Source organism: Panulirus ornatus, chromosome 3 (assembly GCF_036320965.1).
Source record: "Panulirus ornatus isolate Po-2019 chromosome 3, ASM3632096v1, whole genome shotgun sequence".
NCBI lineage: Eukaryota > Metazoa > Arthropoda > Malacostraca > Decapoda > Palinuridae > Panulirus > Panulirus ornatus.
Genome location: NC_092226.1, coordinates 3,878,558 through 3,902,231, shown reverse-complemented (window position 1 = coordinate 3,902,231; position 23,674 = coordinate 3,878,558). Strand labels below are relative to the sequence as shown.

Below are 23,674 nucleotides of genomic sequence, written 5' to 3'. Positions count from 1 at the left end.
ATACCGGGGTTGACGTGCTGTCAGTGGATTGAATCAGGGCATGTGAAGCGTCTGGGGTAAACCATGGAAAGCTGTGTAGGTATGTATATTTGCATGTGTGGACGTATGTATATACATGTGTATGGGGGTGGGTTGGGCCATTTCTTTCGTCTGTTTCCTTGCACTACCTCGCAAACGCGGGAGACAGCGACAAAGAAAAAAAAAAATCAATATCCTACATCCAAAAAGTCCCAAGACACAATGATGTGCCTTTCTTGTATTCATTCATTCATTCCAAACTCTATTTCATGCTAATTAATCACAGTCAATATTGTACAACCTACTTCTAAAACTTCATCCATACATCACTGTCTTGGCACACCTGAAAAATCCTTTTGTAATGTGGCCATTTAATATGTAGTTCCTGATGTTGTCCTACCACCTAACTATCGGTCATCCTCTATCTTCTCCCACTCTACCAACCAGTAAAATATCATCTTAACTTTGTTCTTATTTGCATACCATAAGTAAATTGCTGAAAAAGGATCGATGATCAGGGATACCTGGTTTCAAACATGGATAAACTCAAACATATATATGAGTAAGAAAGATGGTCTACAGGCATTACCAAATTTAACAGAAATTGATAAGCATGTAAAAAAGACCTTTGGTTGTAAATGTGCTAAAAGGGGCAGCTGGTGGGATGTCTGATAACAATCTTATGGAGGTGAGGGTGAAGATCTATAGAGGTTTCGATAAAGAGAAAAAAAGTTAGAGAAGAGAGTGGTGAGAGTAAGCAAGCTTGGAAAAGAGACTTGTGTGAGGAAATACCAGCAGAGATTAAACGTTGAATGGCAAAAGGTGACATTAAATGACACCTTGGAAGTGGGTGAGGAATGGAAGGTATTTAGGGGTACAGAGAAGGCATGTGCAAGAGATGCATGTGGCACACAAAAAGTGGGAGGTGGGCAGATTAAAAAGGGTATGAATGGTAGGATGAAGATGTAAAGTTGCTAGTGAAAGAGAAAAGAGCCATTTGGGTGATACTTACAGGGAAAGAGTGCAAATGATTGGGAGGTGTATAAGAGAAAGCAGCAGGAGGTCAAGAGGAAGGTCCAAGGGTTAAAAAAGGGGACAAATGAGAGCTGGGTTAAGATAGTATCAGTAAACCTAAGGGAGAATAAGATGTTTTGGAAGGAGATAATGTGTGAAAAACAAGAGAACAAAAGGGAACATCAATGAAGGGGGTAAAAGGGAAAATGAGAACAAGTAGTGATGAAGTGAGGTGGAGATGGAGTGAGTATTTTGAAGGACAGTTAAATGCGTTTGATGATAGAGTAGCTGATGTAGAGTGCTTCAGTCATGGTGGTATGCAAAGTGAGAGAGTCATCGAGTGTTTTGGTGAAAGGGATGAGAAGATGAAAACCTTCTGTAAGATGAAATGTGGTAAGGCAGCTGGAGTGGATCGTATTGCAGTTGACTGTATCAAGAAAGGGGGTGACTGGTGAGAATTTTCAATATATGTATGGATCATGGTAAGGTATAGTGCAATTGTATGAAGGAAGAGGGATAAACGTGAATGTTCAAACTACAGAGGTACAAGTTTGTTGACTGTAGCCAGTAAGCTATATGGAAGTGCAGTGACTGAAGGTGAAGGCAGGTACAGAGCATCAGATTGGGGAGAAGTGTGGTTTTAGAAGTGGTAGAGGATGTGTGGACCAGGCATTGGCTTTAAAAAAAAAAAATGTGTCAGAAATACTTAAGAGAAACACATGGATTTGTATGATGCATTTATGCATCTGTAGAAAGCATATGGTAGGGCTGACAGAGATGCTTTGAGGAAGTTCTAAAGAATTTATGGTGTGGGAGGTAAGCTGCTAGAAACATAGGATTTTTTTATAAAGGGTGTAAGGCATGTGTATGAGTTGGAAGAAAGGAGACTGAATGGTTCCACATGAAGGTTCCTCTGCAACAAGAATGCGTGATGTTACAATAGTTCTTAATTTGCTTATGGATGGGGTGGTAAGGAAGGGAATTGCTAGAGTTTTGAGAGGGTCAGGGAGAATGGTTCGGTGAACAGAGAAGAGGTAGTGAAAGCACTGCGGAAGATGAAAGCCAGCAAGGAGGCGGGCTTGGATGGTATTGCAGTGGAACTTATGAAAAAAAAGGGGGGTGACTGAGTTGTTGACTGGTTGGTAAGGATATTCAATGTATGTATGGTTCATGGGGAAGTGTCTGAGGAATGGCAGAATGCATGCATAGTGCCAATGTCCAAAGGCAAAAGGGATAAAGGTGAGTGTTCAAATTACAGAGGTATAAGTTTGCTGAGTATTCCTGGGAAATCATATGGGAGGGTATTGATTGAGAGGGTAAAGGAATGTACAAAGCATCAGATTAGGGAAGAGCAGTGTGGTTTCAGAAGTGGTAGAGGATGTGTGGATCAGGTGTTTGCTTTGAAGAATGTATGTGAGAAATACTTACAAAAGCAAATGGATTTGTATGTAGCATTTAAGGATCTGGAGAAGGCATATGATATAGTTGAGAGAGATATTTGTGGAAGGTATTAAGAGTATATGATGTGGGGGGGTAAGTTGCTAGAAGCAGTGAAAAGCTTTTACTAAGGATGTAAGGCAAGTGTTCGAGTAGGAAGAGAGGAAAGTAACTGGTTCCCAGTGAATGTCGGTCTGTGGCAGGGGTGCATTATGTCTCCATGGTTGTTAAATTTGTTTATGGATGGAGTTGTTAGGGAGGTGAATGCCAGAGTTTTGGAAAGAGGGGCAAGTCTGCAGTCTGTTGAGGGTGAGAGGGCTTGGGAAGTGAGTCAGTTGTTGTTCGCCAATGATACATCACTGGTGGCTGATTCAGGTGAGAAACTGCAGAAGCTGGTGACTGAGTTTGGTAAAGTGTGTGAAAGAAGAAAGCTGAGAGTAAATGTGAATAAGAGCAAGGTTATTACATTCAGTAGGGTTGAGGGACACGACAACTGGGATGTAAGTTTGAATGGAGAAAAATTGAAGGAGGTGAAGTGTTTTAGATATCTGGGAGTGGATTTAGCAGTGGATGGAACCATGGAAGTGGAAGTGAGTCACAGGGTGGGGAAGGTGGCGAGGTTCTGGGAGCATTGAAGAATGTGTGGAAGGCGAGAACATTATCTCGAAGAGCATAAAAGGGGATGTTTGAAAGAATAGTGGTTCCAACAATGTTATATGGTTGCGAGGCAGGGGCTACAGATAAGGTTGTGCAGAGGGTGGATGTGTTGGAAATGAGATGTTTAAGGACAATATGTGGTGTAAGGTTGTTTGATCGAGTAAGTAATGAAAGGGTAAGGGAGATGTGTGGTAATAAAAAAAAAGTGTGGTTGAGAGAGCAGAAGAGAGTGTATTGAAATGGTTTGGTCACATGGAGAAAATGAGTGAGGAAAGATTGACAAAGGGAATATATGTGTCAGAGATGGAGGGAACATGGAGAAGTGGGAGACCAAATTGGTGGTGGAAGGATGGAGTGAAAAAGATTTTGAGCAATCACGGCCAGAATATACAGTAGGGGGAAAGCCGAGTAAGGAATAGAGTGAATTGGAATGATGTGGTATACCAGGGTCGACGTGCTGTCAATGGATTGAATCTGGGCATGTGAAGCGTCTGAGGTAAACCATGGAAAGTTTTGTGGGGCCTGCATGTGGAAAGGGAGCTGTGGTTTCGGTGCATTATACATGACAGCTAGAGACTGAGTGTGAACGAATGTGGCCTTTGTTGTCTTTTCCTAGAGCTACCTCATGCGCGTAAGGGGGGATGGGGTTGTCATTTCATGTGTGGAGGGTTGGCGACGGGAATGAATAAAGGCAGCAAGTATGAATTATGTACATGTGTATATATGTATATGTCTGTGTATGTATATATATGTATATCTTGAAATGTATAGGTATGTATATGTGCGCGTGTGAACGTGTATGTATATACATGTGTATGTGGGTGGGTTGGGCCATTCTTTGGTCTGTTTCCTTGCACTACCTCCCTAATGCGGGAGACAGTGACAAAGTAATATAAATATAAATAAATATTTTTTATTTCTTATTATACTTAATCGCTGTTTCCTGCATCACTGAGGTAGCGTAAGGAAACAGACGAAGAATGGCCCAACCACTCATATACAAAAATATATTTTTCTTTTCTTTTAAACTATTCACCATTTCCCGCGTTAGTGAGGTAGCGTTAAGAACAGAGGACTGGGCCTTTTTTGGAATATCCTCACCTGGCCCCCTCTGTTCCTTCTTTTGGAAAATTAAAAAAAAAAAAAAAACGAGAGGGAGGATTTCCAGCCCCCCCGCTCCCTCCCCTTTTAGTCCCCTTCTACGACATGCAGGGAATACGTGGGAAGTATTCTTAATCCCCTATCCCCAGGGATAACAAATATATATATATATATTTTTTTTTTTTTTTTTTACCTCGTCGCTGTCTCCCGCGGTTGCGAGGTAGCGCAAGGAAACAGACGAAAGAAATGGCCCAACCCCCCCATACACATGTACATACACACGTCCACACACGCAAATATACATACCTACACAGCTTTCCATGGTTTACCCCGGACACTTCACATGCCTTGATTCAATCCACTGACAGCACGTCAACCCCTGTATACCACATCGCTCCAATTCACTCTATTCCTTGCCCTCCTTTCACCCTCCTGCATGTTCAGGCCCCAATCACACAAAATCCTTTTCACTCCATCTTTCCACCTCCAATTTGGTCTCCCTCTTCTCCTCGTTCCCTCCACCTCCGACACATATATCCTCTTGGTCAATCTTTCCTCACTCATTCTCTCCATGTGCCCAAACCATTTCAAAACACCCTCTTCTGCTCTCTCAACCACGCTCTTTTTATTTCCACACATCTCTCTTACCCTTACGTTACTTACTCGATCAAACCACCTCACACCACACATTGTCCTCAAACATCTCATTTCCAGCACCTCCATCCTCCTGCGCACAACTCTATCCATAGCCCACGCCTCGCAACCATACAACATTGTTGGAACCACTATTCCTTCAAACATACCCATTTTTGCTTTCCGAGATAATGTTCTCGACTTCCACACATTTTTCAAGGCTCCCAAAATTTTCGCCCCCTCCCCCATCCTATGATCCACTTCCGCTTCCATGGTTCCATCCGCTGACAGATCCACTCCCATATATCTAAAACACTTCACTTCCTCCAGTTTTTCTCCATTCAAACTCACCTCCCAATTGACTTGACCCTCAACCCTACTGTACCTAATAACCTTGCTCTTATTCACATTTACTCTTAACTTTCTTCTTCCACACACTTTACCAAACTCAGTCACCAGCTTCTGCAGTTTCTCACATGAATCCGCCACCAGCGCTGTATCATCAGCGAACAACAACTGACTCACTTCCCAAGCTCTCTCATCCCCAACAGACTTCATACTTGCCCCTCTTTCCAAGACTCTTGCATTTACCTCCCTAACAACCCCATCCATAAACAAATTAAACAACCATGGAGACATCACACACCCCTGCCGCAAACCTACATTCACTGAGAACCAATCACTTTCCTCTCTTCCTACATGTACACATGCCTTACATCCTCAATAAAAACTTTTCACTGCTTCTAACAACTTGCCTCCCACACCATATATTCTTAATACCTTCCACAGAGCATCTCTATCAACTCTATCATATGCCTTCTCCAGATCCATAAATGCTACATACAAATCCATTTGCTTTTCTAAGTATTTCTCACATACATTCTTCAAAGCAAACACCTGATCCACACATCCTCTACCACTTCTGAAACCACACTGCTCTTCCCCAATCTGATGCTCTGTACCTGCCTTCACCCTCTCAATCAATACCCTCCCATATAATTTACCAGGAATACTCAACAAACTTATACCTCTGTAATTTGAGCACTCACTCTTATCCCCTTTGCCTTTGTACAATGGCACTATGCACGCATTCCGCCAATCCTCAGGCACCTCACCATGAGTCATACATACATTAAATAACCTTACCAACCAGTCAACAATACAGTCACCCCCTTTTTTAATAAATTCCACTGCAATACCATCCAAACCTGCTGCCTTGCCGGCTTTCATCTTCCGCAAAGCTTTTACTACCTCTTCTCTGTTTACCAAATCATTTCAGTGTTCAGTGTTGTAAATGGAAATGGTGAGGAGCTTGTAGATTTATGTGCTGAAAAAGGACTGATGATTGGGAATACCTGGTTTAAAAAGCGAGATATACATAAGTATACTTATGTAAGTAGGAGAGATGGCCAGAGAGCGTTATTGGATTACGTGTTAATTGACAGGCGTGCGAAAGAGAGACTTTTGGATGTCAATGTGCTGAGAGGTGCAACTGGAGGGATGTCTGATCATTATCTTGTGGAGGCTAAGGTGAAGATTAGTATGGGTTTTCAGAAAAGAAGAGTGAATGTTGGGGTGAAGAAGGTGGTGAGAGTAAGTGAGCTTGGGAAGGAGACCTGTGTGAGGAAGTATCAGGAGAGACTGTGTACAGAATGGAAAAAGGTGAGAACAATGGAAGTAAGGGGAGTGGGGGAGGAATGGGATGTATTTAGGGAATCAGTGATGGATTGCGCGAAAGATGCTTGTGGCATGAGAAGAGTGGGAGGTGGGCTGTTTAGAAAGGGTAGTGAGTGGTGGGATGAAGAAGTAAGAGTATTAGTGAAAGAGAAGAGAGAGGCATTTGGACGATTTTTGCAGGGAAAAAATGCAATTGAGTGGGAGAAGTATAAAAGAAAGAGACAGGAGGTCAAGAGAAAGGTGCAAGAGGTGAAAAAAAGGGCAAATGAGAGTTGGGGTGAGAGACTATCAGTAAATTTTAGGGAGAATAAAAAGATGTTCTGGAAGGAGGTAAATAGGGTGCGTAAGACAAGGGAGCAAATGGGAACTTCAGTGAAGAGTGTAAATGGGGAGGTGATAACAAGTAGTGGTGATGTGAGAAGGAGATGGAATGAGTATTTTGAAGGTTTGTTGAATGTGTCTGATGACAGAGTGGCAGATATAGGGTGTTTGGGTCGAGGTGGTGTGCAAAGTGAGAGGGTTAGGGAAAATATATATATACATATATATATATATATATATATATATATATATATATATATATATATATATATATATATATATATATTTTTATTTTTTATTATACTTTGTCGCTGTCTCCCGCGTTTGCGAGGTAGCGCAAGGAAACAGACGAAAGAAATGGCCCAACCCCCCCCCCATACACATGTATATACATACGTCCACACACACAAATATACATACCTACACAGCTTTCCATGGTTTACCCCAGACGCTTCACATGCCTTGCTTCAATCCACTGACAGCACGTCAACCCCAGTATACCACATCACTCCAATTCACTCTATTCCTTGCCCTCCTTTCACCCTCCTGCATGTTCAGGCCCCGATCACACAAAATCTTTTTCACTCCATCTTTCCACCTCCAATTTGGTCTCCCTCTTCTCCTTGTTCCCTCCACCTCCGACACATATATCCTCTTGGTCAATCTTTCCTCACTCATCCTCTCCATGTGCCCAAACCACTTCAAAACACCCTCTTCTGCTCTCTCAACCACGCTCTTTTTCATTTCCACACATCTCTCTTACCCTTACGTTACTCACTCGATCAAACCACCTCACACCACACATTGTCCTCAAACATCTCATTTCCAGCACATCCATCCTCCTGCGCACAACTCTATCCATAGCCCACGCCTCGCAACCATACAACATTGTTGGAACCACTATTCCTTCAAACATACCCATTTTTGCTTTCCGAGATAATGTTCTCGACTTCCACACATTCTTCAAGGCCCCCAGGATTTTTGCCCCCTCCCCCACCCTATGATCCACTTCCGCTTCCATGGTTCCATCCGCTGCCAGATCCACTCCCAGATATCTAAAACACTTCACTTCCTCCAGTTTTTCTCCATTTTTATTTTGCTTTGTCGCTGTCTCCCGCGTTTGCGAGGTAGCCCAAGGAAACAGACGAAAGAAATGGCCCAACCCACCCCCATACACATGTATATACACACACGTCCACACACGCAAATATACATACCTATACATCACAATGTACACATATATATACACACACAGACACATACATATATACCCATGCACACAATTCACACTGTCTGCCTTTATTCATTCCCATCACCACCTCACCACACATGGAATACCATCCCCCTCCCCTCTCATGTGTGCGGGGTAGCGCTAGGAAAAGACAACAAAGGCCTCATTCATTCACTCTCAGTCTCTAGCTGTCATGCAATAATGCCTGAAACCACAGCTCCCTTTCCACATCCAGGCCCCACACAGCTTTCCATGGTTTACCCCAGACGCTTCACATGCCCTGATTCAATCCACTGACAGCACGTCAACCCCGGTATACCACATCGATCCAATTCACTCTATTTCTTGCCCGCCTTTCACCCTCCTGCATGTTCAGGCCCCGATCACTCAAAATCTTTTTCAATCCATCTTTCCACCTCAAATTTGGTCTCCCACTTCTCCTCATTCCCTCCACCTCCGACACATATATCCTCTTGGTCAATCTTTCCTCACTCATTCTCTCCATGTGACCAAACCATTTCAAAACACCCTCTTCTGCTCTCTCAACCACACTCTTTTTATTTCCACACATCTCTCTTACCCTTACATTACTTACTCAATCAAACTACCTCACACCACACATTGTCCTCAAACATCTCATTTCCAGCACATCCATCCTCCTGCGCACAACTCTATCCATAGCCCACGCCTCGCAACCATACAACATTGTTGGAACCACTATTCCTTCAAACATACCCATTCTTGCTTTCCAAGATAATGTTCTCGACTTCCACACATTCTTCAAGGCTCCCAGGATTTTCGCCCCCTCCCCTACCCTATGATTCACTTCCGCTTCCATGGTTCCATCCACTGCCAGATCCACTCCCATATATCTAAAACACTTTACTTCCTCCAGTTTTTCTCCATTCAAATGCCCTTACACACACATATAAATACATATACATACACAGACATATACATATAAACTCATGTACATATTCATACTTGCTGCCTTCATCCATTCCCATCACCACTCCGTCACACAAGAAATAGTCTGAGCCAGGTACCCATTCTATTGCGGCCAACATCTAGGGGTAGATGAATAGCTAGTTTGACTGTTGGACAACAATTGCGACCTAGATTTCAAGCTATGTGCTCATCCCTGGACAGCCCATGAATATGTCAGTTAGGAATGCTAACTTCTACATTAGGGATGTCCATGTGTTCCTTGAATACTAGTTTTCCAATTATGAGGACTACTAGGTCCTGGCATTTTCTTCAACCCCTCCCTTTTCCTTTTGGTCTCTACCATCTGTCCACGAAGGTCATAGAATTTGCTATTATTCTTCAAGATTAATCTTTAAAGTATTGAGGCTATGTAATTTAGAAAGTGCATGACTTTTTTTTTCAGTCAGATAATATTTTTGTTTGTATACTAACTACCATCAGTGTTTTCAAACACCACTAGTTAACAGTCATTTTGGAAGCCAGGATTCACTTTTTCATTTAACTTTTTACTTCTTTTTAAGAACAGAGCATTTGTTCTTTACCTTTGTAAGCCTTCCCATATTCTGCACACTTTCATTATACTTGTAGTATTTCATAAGTAACAGTAAAAATAATATGGTCTACAATCCCCTTGGAGGTGATCCTGGACCACAAAGCACTTGGCATTCATTCCTTGATTCTGTTCATGCACATCCATCCACTTATCTAGAAACTGGATCTTCTCTGTGAGTTCACATTTCTTGCATTACTAGATAGAATTTGCTATTATTCTTCAAGATTAATCTTTAAAGTATTGAGGCTATGTAATTTAGAAAGTGCATGACTTTTTTTTTCAGTCAGATAATATTTTTGTTTGTATACTAACTACCATCAGTGTTTTCAAACACCACTAGTTAACAGTCATTTTGGAAGCCAGGATTCACTTTTTCATTTAACTTTTTACTTCTTTTTAAGAACAGAGCATTTGTTCTTTACCTTTGTAAGCCTTCCCATATTCTGCACACTTTCATTATACTTGTAGTATTTCATAAGTAACAGTAAAAATAATATGGTCTACAATCCCCTTGGAGGTGATCCTGGACCACAAAGCACTTGGCATTCATTCCTTGATTCTGTTCATGCACATCCATCCACTTATCTAGAAACTGGATCTTCTCTGTGAGTTCACATTTCTTGCATTACTAGATATTCAGTATGTGATTTGTCTTAATTCCTCTCTGAATGAAGTTTGTAAGCAACCCTGGCATTCATAGTGTACACAGAAGAGAGGAGTCCAGTCCCATCAAGGGAATTCTTCTTCCATTAGGAGTCCCTCTTTCCTTGATTCTGATTCTGATGGTAACACAGCCTCTGAACTGATGGATCCTCATAAAAGCATCCTTGGGTTACATTTCACATTATATCTGAAACTTGGCTTACAGATGTAAACTGATATATATGTTTGCTTCAAAACCATTTTGGACAAGTGGGAAATATGAGGTGGGAATTGCTTGCCTCTCACATATAAATATGTCTCACACCAAATATCATCCTCAGGAATTCCAGTCTCAATTCTCCTCCTTTCTTCTGGACTCAGAGCCTGAAACTCACATCCATACAATACTGCCAGGATTAATATACTTTCAACAATACCTATACTTGCCCTAACTGACATGCTCCTTTATGAATCCAGGACTTTATACTCCTCACCCATCCTATGACTTATTTCAGCCAACATAGTTAAATCCATTGTCACATCTATTCCCACTTACCCAAAGCACTTCCTTTCATCCAGAGCGTTCCCACTCTGACTGACACTAAAATCAAATGCCATATCAACCAAATGAACCTCATTACCTTACTTTTGTTCATGTTGACTCTCAACTATCTCCTTTCACACACACTACTAGACCTAGTCACCAGCTTTTAAAGCTTCTCTCTAGAGTCTGCTATCACAACTATGCCATCTGGAAACAGGTGATTCCCACACCAAACCTTCCCAGCATATTGCAGACCTACACCTGACACTAAGAACTTGTCATTTAACTCCTTCATCACCTTATCCATAAACTGATCAAAGAGCCTGGGTGTCATAAATCCCCAGAAACCACCCATCTTCCTCCTTTCACATCTGTACACATGCCATACTTACAGTAGAAATTTCTTACTGGATTTAGTAATTTTGCACTTACCCCAAACATTCAAAGCACCATCTGTGTGGGCTTTCTGTCATACCAATCATATGCTTTCCCCAAATAATTTCCTTTACTCTATTTTCTTATCAGCAATGGCTATGACTGGGGATTGTTTTGCCCATGCCATGTCTGTCACATAAAACTTCACACTCTCTCTCCAGATACTTTTCAATCAAATTCTTAAAAAAAATTAAAAATTACCTGCACTCTGCTAATCCTCAAGTACTCTATCTTGGATCACACAAATACCAAGCAGGTACACTAACCACTCAATGACTAACAGCCATTTAGAGAAACCCAACTACAATCCCATCTACTCCTGTCACTTTTCATCTTATGCAAAAATTAACTTTTTTATCTCTTTTCACCACAACATTTACCATGACTCACTCCACATACTACCTCATCCAATAAAATGCTATATCTACCAACCTATCAACACACTTATTCAAAAGCCCCTCAAAATACTCACTCCCTCACTTCCCCCCCCCCCTCCTCTTCTTTTCTATTTCTACTTCCTATTCCAATCTCCTCTCTGACACCTCCATTTTTTAATCTTGTTCTTGTCACATATTCACAGTCTTCCAAACCATTTTCTTATTCTCTCAAGTTCACCAATAATCTCTCGGCCCACATTTCACTTGCCCTTTTTTCCAGCTACTGTGTTGACCTAGCGCTTTCTCTTGTACTCTCTTAGTCACTCACACGCCTTCCCTGCAGAATCTGTCCATAAACCTCCCTCTTCTTTTTTCCCTAGCAATCTACCTTTCTCATTCAACCATCAACGACCTATTCCATCATGTCTACATCCCATCTTATGCATGCCACACGTCACCTGCACTTGTAAGTAGTACTTCCCTACCAACTTCCATGTCCTTTCCAGTCTGGTTGCTCAATCTCTCTCACATTATTCTATTCTTTTCTAAGTCCCTTTTAGTATCTCTGCACAAATGCCTTTCCTGAGCTTACTCTCTAGCATCACTTCTTTCTGATAGATCATTTCCTCTTTCCTAAAACCATTACAAACTTCAACTCTCCACCACCAATAAATGATCAGACATCTTTATCTGCTGCTGTTATCAGCACAATAACATTCAACACTTCCTTTGCATACCCATCAACTAGCAAAATAAAATACTGACCAGTGACTCCCAACACCACTTTCTGGATCTGCTTCTGTGTACATCCTTCTTAAATTAAGTATTCCCAATCACCATTCCTCCTTCAGAAAAAGAACTCAAGCTCTTCCCCATAATTGTTTACACTAAGGATTATCCCCCAATTTATACCCTCAACTGCCATATCACTTACTCTTACACTCAAGATCCTTTAGAGCCAAGATTCAATTTCTAAAGTCAATAATGTCAAAGCACTCTAACCCACATTAATATTGACCTCACATTCTTAAAGTCCTTTAACACAGTCCTTCTGCATCTTCTTCATCATAAGATACACCCCTTCTTATAATCTGGTCAGCCTCTAACCCCTGACTTCCCCCCTCCCCCTTCTAAAAACCTAAACCTAGATCTACAACACTGCATCCAACCATAAGAAAGAGAGGTGGATACATCCTTACCCTTACACTGATATAAACTCAGAGCATAAACCCTTCTAAACCATGCAATTCCTCACTCTATCCTTCCACTTCATCCCAAGCTCACCCTCCTCTCATATTTCTCTTATAAAACTCTTTAACAACCCTTCCACTGTTCCTAAAAACACTTACCTTCTTCAGAGGAAACAAAAACTGTTCTTCCAGTTCGGCTAATACCTCAGGACTAGGTCGAAATTCTGGACTTTCACTGTCTGACACTAAGGCCACTTGAGAATTCATTGGGGTGTTTAAGTGTCTTGGCCCATTCATGCGCATATCTTTGTGATCTTTAAGTGCTCCTCTATGCTGTTGGTACTGATGAATTTGGTGGTGATTTCGTGGACTGCCACCATAGCCACGGTCATAACTTCCTTGTCTATGATTGCTTCTAGATGGACTACCGTAACTGTCTGCACGCTGCTTAATATCATGGTATGTCTGAGGTGGAGTTCGGTTTTGATCATAACTCCCTGGTTTAGAATTATTTCTGCCAGGGCTCCCAAAACTGTCAACTCGATGCCTTCCATCATGATATCTGTCAAGTTGAGTCAAACTTTTAAAACTTGAAGTTTCTTATCTATGGTATCATAAACACTAAAACAAATAATTCATAAATACAAAAATTGTACCATGCTGAAGGGTATAAGACAAGCTAAATAATGGAAAATATGACTGCTTTCTGAGGCAAAGATTTTAAGAAAACACGATACAATCTATGCAAATGCACAAAAGTAGAACATAAATATGACTGAGAAAGATTACTTGTGTCAACTCTTGATCTGGTCAGTGAGAGGATCAAGAGCAAAGTGGTGAGGCAAAAATGAGGTGAAGATATCTTAATACAGTGTTTTGGTACACAAAAATGTTGAGAAGTACCAATGGTAATAAAAGATAATAAAGTCACTGTCTAAGACTGGGCTTTGATACACAGAAATGTAAAGAAGCAATGATGATGATGAAAAATATTTGTAATTAAAAATACCGAATTCCATAATTCATTTAAAGAAACCTTTCCAAGATGAGTCTGATGCCAAACTTCTATAACAAACTTCAAAATCACTTTTACCTGTGGTGTTCCCAGCGCTGCTGTCTACTGGAGGGACTGCCAGATCTTTCAAAGCGCTCATTTATGAGCTGACCCTAAAAAAAAGTAAATGCTTTGTAGCCAATTAAACGAATGAAATGCCAACCATCAAAAGGAAAAGTAAATGATGATCAAGAATCTTTAATGTCATTTTAGAAATTATGGGAAAAATAACAGGACAAATTCAAAATATTTTTAGATGACATTTTCACAATAATCTCTACCAATACTACAGTATTTTCTTCGTTTCATTTAAAAATTCCTATTAGCAAAAACTCGTTAAGTCATCTACAGATTTGTCAATTCTGTCCAAGAATACCACCTTACTAACAAATGCATCCCATGGTGAATTTCCCTTTTTTATTTTCAAATATGCATCACTCCCTTATTTCTTCTTTAGAGATTTTCTAAGTATCACTATCTACTGTCCTTTCTATTCACCATATACACTGTCAAGAATTCCAAAACTTTTGATAAGTAAGCTAAAACCTTCTATCAAGGATATAAAAAAGCATAAAAGCATTTGCAGGTATAAAAAACTGCATACCTGTCTATGCCCGGGAATATTCTGTGGGGGAGTGCGAGGCTCGGCATCCACTACAGATTTTCCTGGTTCCTCTGTTGGAATCCTTAATAGCTGCTTTATCTGGTTTGTTGCATCATAGCTTCCACCTCGCCAGACTCCCCCTCTGGAGTCCACTCCTCCCCCAGTCGGGCCATCCATTGTCACAAATTAAAAGCCACACTTACTGCAATCACAAAAAATAGGTATGTCTACAGAATCTAAGCTAAGAAAAATCATTCACACTGCATTAAGTTTATCTGAATAAGCTAACAGTAGTGATACTCCTTAAAACTCCTGTACTGTCACAAGACTAAATCAATCACTGTCAAATGGGGCACAACAACGAATGACAAAACTTACTAAGATATCTTATGATAGACAAATTAAGTAGGTAATTCAATGGTATTCAACAGACTGCAATCTATGTTAGCTATATGAAAACTTGGAATCATACTTTCATACAAAGTAAAATAGCAAAGTGACAGAGCATATAAACCCTTTCATCAAATGGAAAAACCTGGATTATCCAGAACAAAAGCTAACCATGGAGGCCTTATATTCTACAACCTTACATTTTATTTATATATTTTGTTTTGTCACTGTCTCCTGCATTAGTGAGGTAGCACAAGTTAACAGACGAAAGAATAGCCCAACCCACCCACATACACATGTATATACATACACGTCCACACACGCAAACATACATACATATACATCTCAACGTATACATATATATACACACACACGGACATATACATATATACACAAGTACATAATTCATACTGTCTGCCTTTATTCATTCCCATCGCCACCTCGCCACGCATTAAATAACAACCCCCTCCCCCCTGATGTGTGCGAGGTAGCGCTAGGAAAAGACAACAAAGGCTACATTCGTTCACACTCAGTCTCTAGTTGTCATGTAATAATGCACCGAAACCACAGCTCCCTTTCCACATCCAGGCCCCACACAACTTTCCATGGTTTACCTCACATGCTTCACATGCCCTGGTTCAATCCATTGACAGCACGTCGACCCCAGTATACCACATCGTTCCAATTCACTCTATTCCTTGCACGCCTTTCACCCTCCTGAATGTTCAGGCCCCGATCACACAAAATCTTTTTCACTCCGTCTTTCCACCTCCAATTTGGTCTCCCACTTCTCGTTCCCTCCATCCCTGACACATATATCCTCTTGGTCAATCTTTCCTCACTCATTCTCTCCATGTGGCCAAACCATTTCAAAACACCCTCTTCTGCTCTCTCAACCACACTCTTTTTATTACCACACATCTCTCTTACCCTTACATTACTTACTCGATCAAACCACCTCACACCACATATTGTCCACAAACATCTCATTTCCAGCCCATCCACCCTCCTCCACACAACTCTTATCCTTAGCCCACGCCTCACAACCATACAACATTGTTGGAACCACTATTCCCTCAAACATACCCATTTTTGCTTTCCAAGATAATGTTCTCGACTTCCACACATTCTTCAAGGCTCCCAGAATTTTCGCCCCCTCCCCCACCCTATGATTCACTTCCGCTTCCATGGTTCCATCCGCTGCCAAATCCACTCCCAGATATCTAAAACACTTCACTTCCTCCAGTTTTTCTCCATTCAAACTTACCTCCCAATTGACTTGACCCTCAACCCTACTGTACCTAATAACCTTGCTCTTATTCACATTTACTCTCAACTTTCTTCTTTCACACACCTTTTTTTTTTTTATTTTATTATACTTTGTCGCTCTCTCCCGCGTTTGCGAGGTAGCGCAAGGAAACAGACGAAAGAAATGGCCCAACCCCCCCCATACACATGTATATACATAGGTCCACACACGCAAATATACATACCTACACAGCTTTCCATGGTTTACCCCAGACGCTTCACATGCCTTGATTCAATCCACTGACAGCACGTCAACCCCGGTATACCACATCGCTCCAATTCACTCTATTCCTTGCCCTCCTTTCACCCTCCTGCATGTTCAGGCCCCGATCACACAAAATCTTTTTCACTCCATCTTTCCACCTCCAATTTGGTCTCCCTCTTCTCCTCGTTCCCTCCACCTCCGACACATATATCCTCTTGGTCAATCTTTCCTCACTCATTCTCTCCATGCGCCCAAACCACTTCAAAACACCCTCTTCTGCTCTCTCAACCACGCTCTTTTTATTTCCACACATCTCTCTTACCCTTACGTTACTCACTCGATCAAACCACCTCACACCACACATTGTCCTCAAACATCTCATTTCCAGCACATCCATCCTCCTGCGCACAACTCTATCCATAGCCCACGCCTCACAACCATACAACATTGTTGGAACCACTATTCCTTCAAACATACCCATTTTTGCTTTCCGAGATAATGTTCTCGATTTCCACACATTCTTCAAGGCCCCCAGAATTTTCGCCCCCTCCCCCACCCTATGATCCACTTCCGCTTCCATGGTTCCATCCGCTGCCAGATCCACTCCCAGATATCTTAAACACTTCACTTCCTCCAGTTTTTCTCCATTCAAACTCACCCCCCAATTGACTTGACCCTCAACCCTACTGTACCTAATAACCTTGCTCTTATTCACATTTACTCTTAACTTTCTTCTTTCACACACTTTACCAAACTCAGTCACCAGCTTCTGCAGTTTCTCACATGAATCAGCCACCAGCGCTGTATCATCAGCGAACAACAACTGACTCACTTCCCAAGCTCTCTCATCCCCAACAGACTTCATACTTGCCCCTCTTTCCAAAACTCTTGCATTTACGTCCCTAACAACCCTATCCATAAACAAATTAAACAACCATGGAGACATCACACACCCCTGCCGCAAACCTACATTCACTGAGAACCAATCACTTTCCTCTCTTCCTACACGTACACATGCCTTACATCCTCGATAAAAACTTTTCACTGCTTCTAACAACTTTCCTCCCACACCATATATTCTTAATACCTTCCACAGAGCATCTCTATCAACTCTATCATATGCCTTCTCCAGATCCATAAATGCTACATACAAATCCATTTGCTTTTCTAAGTATTTCTCACATACATTCTTCAAAGCAAACACCTGATCCACACATCCTCTACCACTTCTGAAACCACACTGCTCTTCCCCGATCTGATGCTCTGTACATGCCTTCACCCTCTCAATCAATACCCTCCCATATAATTTACCAGGAATACTCAACAAACTTATACCTCTGTAATTTGAGCACTCACTCTTATCCCCTTTCACACACCTATGTATCAAAAATATATGGATAAACATTAACTGTTGTGACTGAGTGTCCCATAATATAGCTTTCTGTTCAATGTAAAAGTACAGTTTTCAGTCTACTGAGATGAGTAGTTTAATGCAGATTATATACACTGTGTATATGAGGATTACAAGCAGAAATTATAAAAAACTAACAGTTTCACATGAGGGGGTGAGCCCTCCAGGTGCCCCATGGTGAATGGGGCACAAACAGTCAGCCATGCAGAAAAAGAACTAATGAATACATCTGCCATAATCTTTGTTTATATTCTCTAAGCCAACTGTGTACAGCCTACCAGTATTCATGTCAGTTCAGTCCAGTTGCAGTCTTTGGCTATCACCTATTTGCATTCAGAGAACATTTAAACCTAACATGTCTGGAAAGCGATCTGTAAGTGAGTATAGGTGAATCAATCATTGAAGGCGCCCAAGAAAGTGATTAACATGGACTTGTTGAAAGTGATATGCAAGGTTAAAACAGGAGAGCATCAGGCACATAGGGGTCAGCTGCTCAGATTAGCTTCCTCTACCATTAAAACAGTACCTGATAACAATGACATGATAAAAAGAACCAGCCAGTCCACCACATCCTATTTTGCAACAAATTCATTCTGCAGGGAATAAGCCACAGGAGAAAGCCAAGAAGGTGTAGACACAATATCAGAGCATGACAGCATTGGTCAACTACACTCTAAGCTCTGACAAAATGGTGAATACCAAATAAATTTAGTTTCATGTACTTGTACCAACAATGTCTTCATCAGCAAAACAAAATAATACCTGCAGTGGGATCAGGAACATATCTACATAAGCACCATCCTAAAGCTACCACTTTTTTCAGATTTTTCACTTAACTGAAGTTCTTCGAGATAGCATCTTCTCCATTATAAGAAGTCTCTATATACCACATGAAATTCACCATTGCTGAGTTTTCTGAGATGCGTACTACTGCTAGTACAAAACTATCACCTGTGACATTGTTTTTGGTCTTAATCATTTCTTACATGCTTTTCTTCATAAGTAATTGAACTATCAAAAACAAGTGTAAATCTTATACCAACCTAACTAATATGAAATGAATTTATTGGCAGTTCCCTCTGGGAACTCCCATCAATGGGGTGGCCATGGCAAAGAATTTCCACTTACCTCTATCCATACATGCCCCCCTTGCATATACCATTCCAAGCATACTTTTGCTATTTGCCTCCCTTCTGACAGCTACCATATCTATGGATATCTTCAATTTCACACTTTCTGGTACAACAGAATATTTCTTTTACCTATTCTTTCAAAAATTCATCCTCTGCAAAAGGAAGATGCACACTTCAATCTATTAAAAATACCTACAGACCCATATTTTTTTCTTTTTTGTTATCTATGAAAGATACAGATGCATGTTGCATCCAAGGAGTGCCAGCATAAACATTCTGAAGGATGCATGTTGCATCACCCATACACAAGTGTTAAACTGTCCAAATAATGGCACAAGACACAAAGTTTACCAAGACACATTTACCTTACCGAAGCAACTGGATTTGTCTACACACACCATAATAAAGTTCTTGAAACCACAACTGTCTGACACAGTGTCATCAACAAATATAGATTAGCAACTGAACAGTATGACACAACTCCAGGTTTGTGAATTTCCATCATATGATTGATACTAAGAAAATGATTCTAACTTTAATCTGCAAACCCTTAACCCCTCCACATTGCATATCAAGTTTCAATCTTGAATCAGCTATCCTTGTCTCATGGCAAAATATACAGCTGTTAATGATTGCAGTAGCATTCCACACACTACTACAAGATACTAGAGCAATAATTTTGGTAATACACTGATCAGTTTATATGAACATATCAAGGAGGCCTGTTTAAGATCTGCACCCTTGCATTATATATTCTTCTTTTAAGCTGTGACACTCTTACAAAATAATTCTCTCTTTATTTCAATTATGGCCTGACCTTGATGTGGACTTTTGACTGTGACTGGAGCCTTCAACATAAAAAAAGTAATGAAAACCCTTCATAATCATATATGCTTAAAATAAAAGCATGTATACAAACATCTCAATACATATGCCTGCAAGCACTACTGGAGTACCTCACACACCGAGCAGCAGAGTAGCATAAGTTAAAGGGCATGTAGCAGATGTAAATAATGTGTCTCTCATCTGGTCAAGTTGTATATCATTTTGTTTTAAAAATCATGGTCTAGTTGGTAAAAGAAATCATGGAGATATCTATTTGAATATATGAAAACTTACACACAGAGTGTACCACAAATATCAAAATTGCATATTGCAGTGGTTCACAATAAAATATTTCACAATCTGAAGTGCTGCACACAGTTCTACCAGGCACTCTTGTTAGAAAAAATATCATGTATTAAAGATCTGATTTCAAAATGAAATTTACATTTGTACAAATACCTGTCAAGGGTGAGACACAAAAGGCTAAGAAGCAGCACCGAGTCTACCAGTTATGCCAAAAGTTAAAAGGAACGAGCAACTGAGGGTGATGGCACTGAATGTAAATGGGATGACTAGAGAGAATAAAAGGAGGGAGATTGGAGAGAGATTTAAAAGTGGAGCGAGGATAACCTAAGGATTGGGGAAACTCATATCCTCGGGCAAGGTATGAGGAATGAAAATGGAAATGATGAATGCAAGTTATGGGAGAGCATGGAAGATGTGGTATGGACGGGAATGAGTGAAAATTATCGGGGAAGAGGAAAAGAAGGTTGGGCAATTCTGCTATCACCCAAGAGTATGGATGGGTGATACAGAGCATGGATGGCATGGATCACGAACAGTGTGCGTGAAAGGAAAGATTGGGACTGTGAAATATGCATGGGCATGTGAATATGCATGGGCATGTGAATATGCATGTGCCTGCAAATATGAAGACTGTTATGAGGTATGGATGAAATGAAGCTTTTCTGGAGGAATTTGAATGACTGTATAAACTGTCTTGAAAATGAGAGAAAAGTGGTTGTACTGAGTGATATGAATGTGAAAGAATTGGTCACAGTTGGTAAATGGGGAGTGCCTAGAGTAAATGAGAATGGAAGCCATCTTGTGGATACTTTTGCTGAGGGGTTTATTCCTTGTGAACACCTTTATTCAGCACAAGATGATTCATAGATATACATGGATGAGGAATGATGGAAGAGAGGAGCAAAAGGCTTTGACTGACTATGTGGCAGTGGATGAAAGATTCAGAAAGGCTGTGCTGGTTGCTAGAGTTGTGAGAGGATTTGTTGGAGACTCTGACCATTCTACAGTTCTTGTGGGGATGAGGATCAGGGAGAAGTGAAGATATGGTGTAAAGAAGAATGGGGAGGTAAAAGTGTTGGCAAGCGAGCAGAAGGAATCAGGAAAAATACAGGGAGTATGAAAGGAAGGTAACTGAAAGCTTAGATGGAAGTGCAGTGAATGTAGGAATGCAGTAATGTGTGAATGAGGTGTTTAAAATGTTTAGATAAATACTAGTAGAGGATGTAGAATCTGCAGTTGGATAAAAGCTAGCGAGATACAGGAATAAAAAGAGCAATGCATGGTGGATATATCAAAAATGCTGTGGAAGAGAAAAAAAAAAAGGCATACGGGAGACTGCTCAATAGGAATGTACCAGTGGAAGTTCAGCAAAGGAGGAGGGGGGAAGACAACACAATATCTAAGCAGAATATTAAGAATCTGATAGAGGAAAGTAAAGAAAGAGTAAAGGAAGACTTTTGAAGTTAAGCAAAAAGTTTTGGGATGATGAGAAACTATACTGAAAGGAGGTGAAAAAGGAAAGAGGTGGATGTAAGAATGGCAGTGTTAATGTGAGAAGTAACGAAGGGGAATTGCTGAATCAAAAGGAGGAAGTGAAAGGAAGATAGGTCTGTTAAGTAAATCAGGAAAACTGTATGGAAGAAAGACAGAATGATGGAAGTGAGTGAATGCAGAATAAATGAAGAGCAAGGGGAGTTTAAGAAAGGGAGATGTGTGGATGATTTTTGTAAAGATGACTATGAAAAATATTTAGCAAAAGGAAAGAAATTGCATGCAGCTATTATGGATCTGGAGAAAGCATATGACAAAGTTGAATGGAATGCTTTGTGGGATGTGTTAAGGATATATGGTATATGGGAAAACTGCTGGATGGTGCAAAAGCCTTCTATAGAGGAGCAAATGCGTGGGTAAGAGTGGATGGAGAGCTTTGGGATACAAGGCAGGGCTGTATGATGTCACCGTGGCTTTTTTATGAATATGTGGATGGAGTGATGAAAGATGAAAGTAAAACTAAGGAAAAGGGGTTGCAAAAGGGGTAGGGGGATGGAGTGTGACAGAGATATGGTGTCTAGTGGCAAGCCTGTTTGTGGATGATACTGTGTTGTTTGTGCATTTGTGAGAGAGTGAAGAGAGTTGCAGAAGGCTGTGTGTTTTATGATGTGGTAACTGGAGGAGATTGAAGGTAAATTCAAGTAAAAGTAAAGTAGCATTTGAAAGGAAATGGAGTGAAAGTATAGACTTTGTAAAACCATATATAGTGAAGGAAGAAAGTCCTGAATTTTGCTGTGGATATGGGGTGAAAAAGACTGGGAGAAGTGAGAGAATTTAAGTATCTGGGAGCTGTCTTGGTTAGGTATGGTGATATAAGAGAGATAAGGGAGAGAGCAGTACAGGGTAGAAGAGTCATTGGGTCCCTTAATAGAACAATGAAGGGTAGAGGTGTACGTATGGAAGTGAAGAGAGGAATAAGGGACAGCAAAGTCCTCCCAACCCTGGCCAATGCAGCCAAAACATGGACATAGAATGAGGCACAGAGGTTAGAGGTTAAGAAGCTTGGCTGTGGAAATACACTATTTGAGAAGAGCATGTGGTGTGACTAGATGGAATGAAGAAAGAAATGAAAGGGTATATAAGAGATGTGGTATGGCAAGAAATGCAAAGGGAATGAATTGTGGAGTGGTAGAATGGGTGAAACATACTACTTTGAGGTGGTTTGGGCATGTGGAAAGAATGCAAAACTGGGAGTTTACAAGGCGAATGTATAACAGTACAATCAAATGGGTTGGTGCTAATTGAAGACCACCTGTGACATGGGCCAATATGGTGGAGGGAGAGAAACAAAGGAAGAATGCGTGGAATGGCATATGCGAGGGAGGCAAGTAAGGACAGGGATAATTGGAAATTCTTTTGCCATGACCACCCCTTGATGGGAGTTCTCAGAGGGAATGGGCATCAGAGATATATATATATATATATATATATATATATATGAAAGCCGGCAAGGCAGAAGGTTTGGATGGTATTGCAGTGGAATTTATTAAAAAAGGGGGTGACTGTATTGTTGACTGTTTGGTAAGGTTATTTAATGTATGTATGACTCATGATGAGGTGCCTGAGGATTGGCGGAATGCGTGCATAGTGCCATTGTACAAATGCAAAGGGGATAAGAGTGAGTGCTCAAATTACAGAGGTATAAGTTTGTTGAGTATTCCTGGTAAATTATATGGGAGGGTATTGATTGAGAGGGTGAAGGCATGTACAGAGCATCAGATTGGGGAAGAGCAGTGTGGTTTCAGAAGTGGTAGAGGATGTGTGGATCAGGTGTTTGCTTTGAAGAATGTATGTGAGAAATACTTAGAAAAGCAAATGGATTTGTATGTAGCATTTATGGATCTGGAGAAGGCATATGATAGAGTTGATAGAGATGCTCTGTGGAAGGTATTAAGAATATATGGTGTGGGAGGCAAGTTGTTAGAAGCAGTGAAAAGTTTTTATCGAGGATGTATGGCATGTGTACGTGTAGGAAGAGAGGAAAGTGATTGGTTCTCAGTGAATGTAGGTTTGCAGCAGGGGTGTGTGATTTCTCCATGGTTGTTTAATTTGTTTATGGATGGGGTTGTT

General features: G+C 40.8%; 1 protein-coding gene across 5 annotated transcripts in view; it reads right to left on the bottom strand.

Moving 5' to 3' along the window:
* The window catches only part of LOC139760116 (terminal uridylyltransferase 7-like), a 303,262-nt gene that overhangs the window by 241,088 nt on the left and 38,500 nt on the right, over positions 1–23,674 (bottom strand). For all 5 annotated transcript variants that reach the window (XM_071682971.1, XM_071682991.1, XM_071683010.1 and 2 more), the window contains 3 exons: positions 14,476–14,677; positions 13,911–13,984; positions 12,977–13,379 (listed from right to left, as the gene is read on the bottom strand). In XM_071682971.1, the coding sequence (XP_071539072.1) occupies positions 12,977–13,379; positions 13,911–13,984; positions 14,476–14,652 (654 nt within the window). In that variant the 5' untranslated portion in view covers positions 14,653–14,677. The remainder of the gene's footprint in view (positions 1–12,976; positions 13,380–13,910; positions 13,985–14,475; positions 14,678–23,674) is intronic.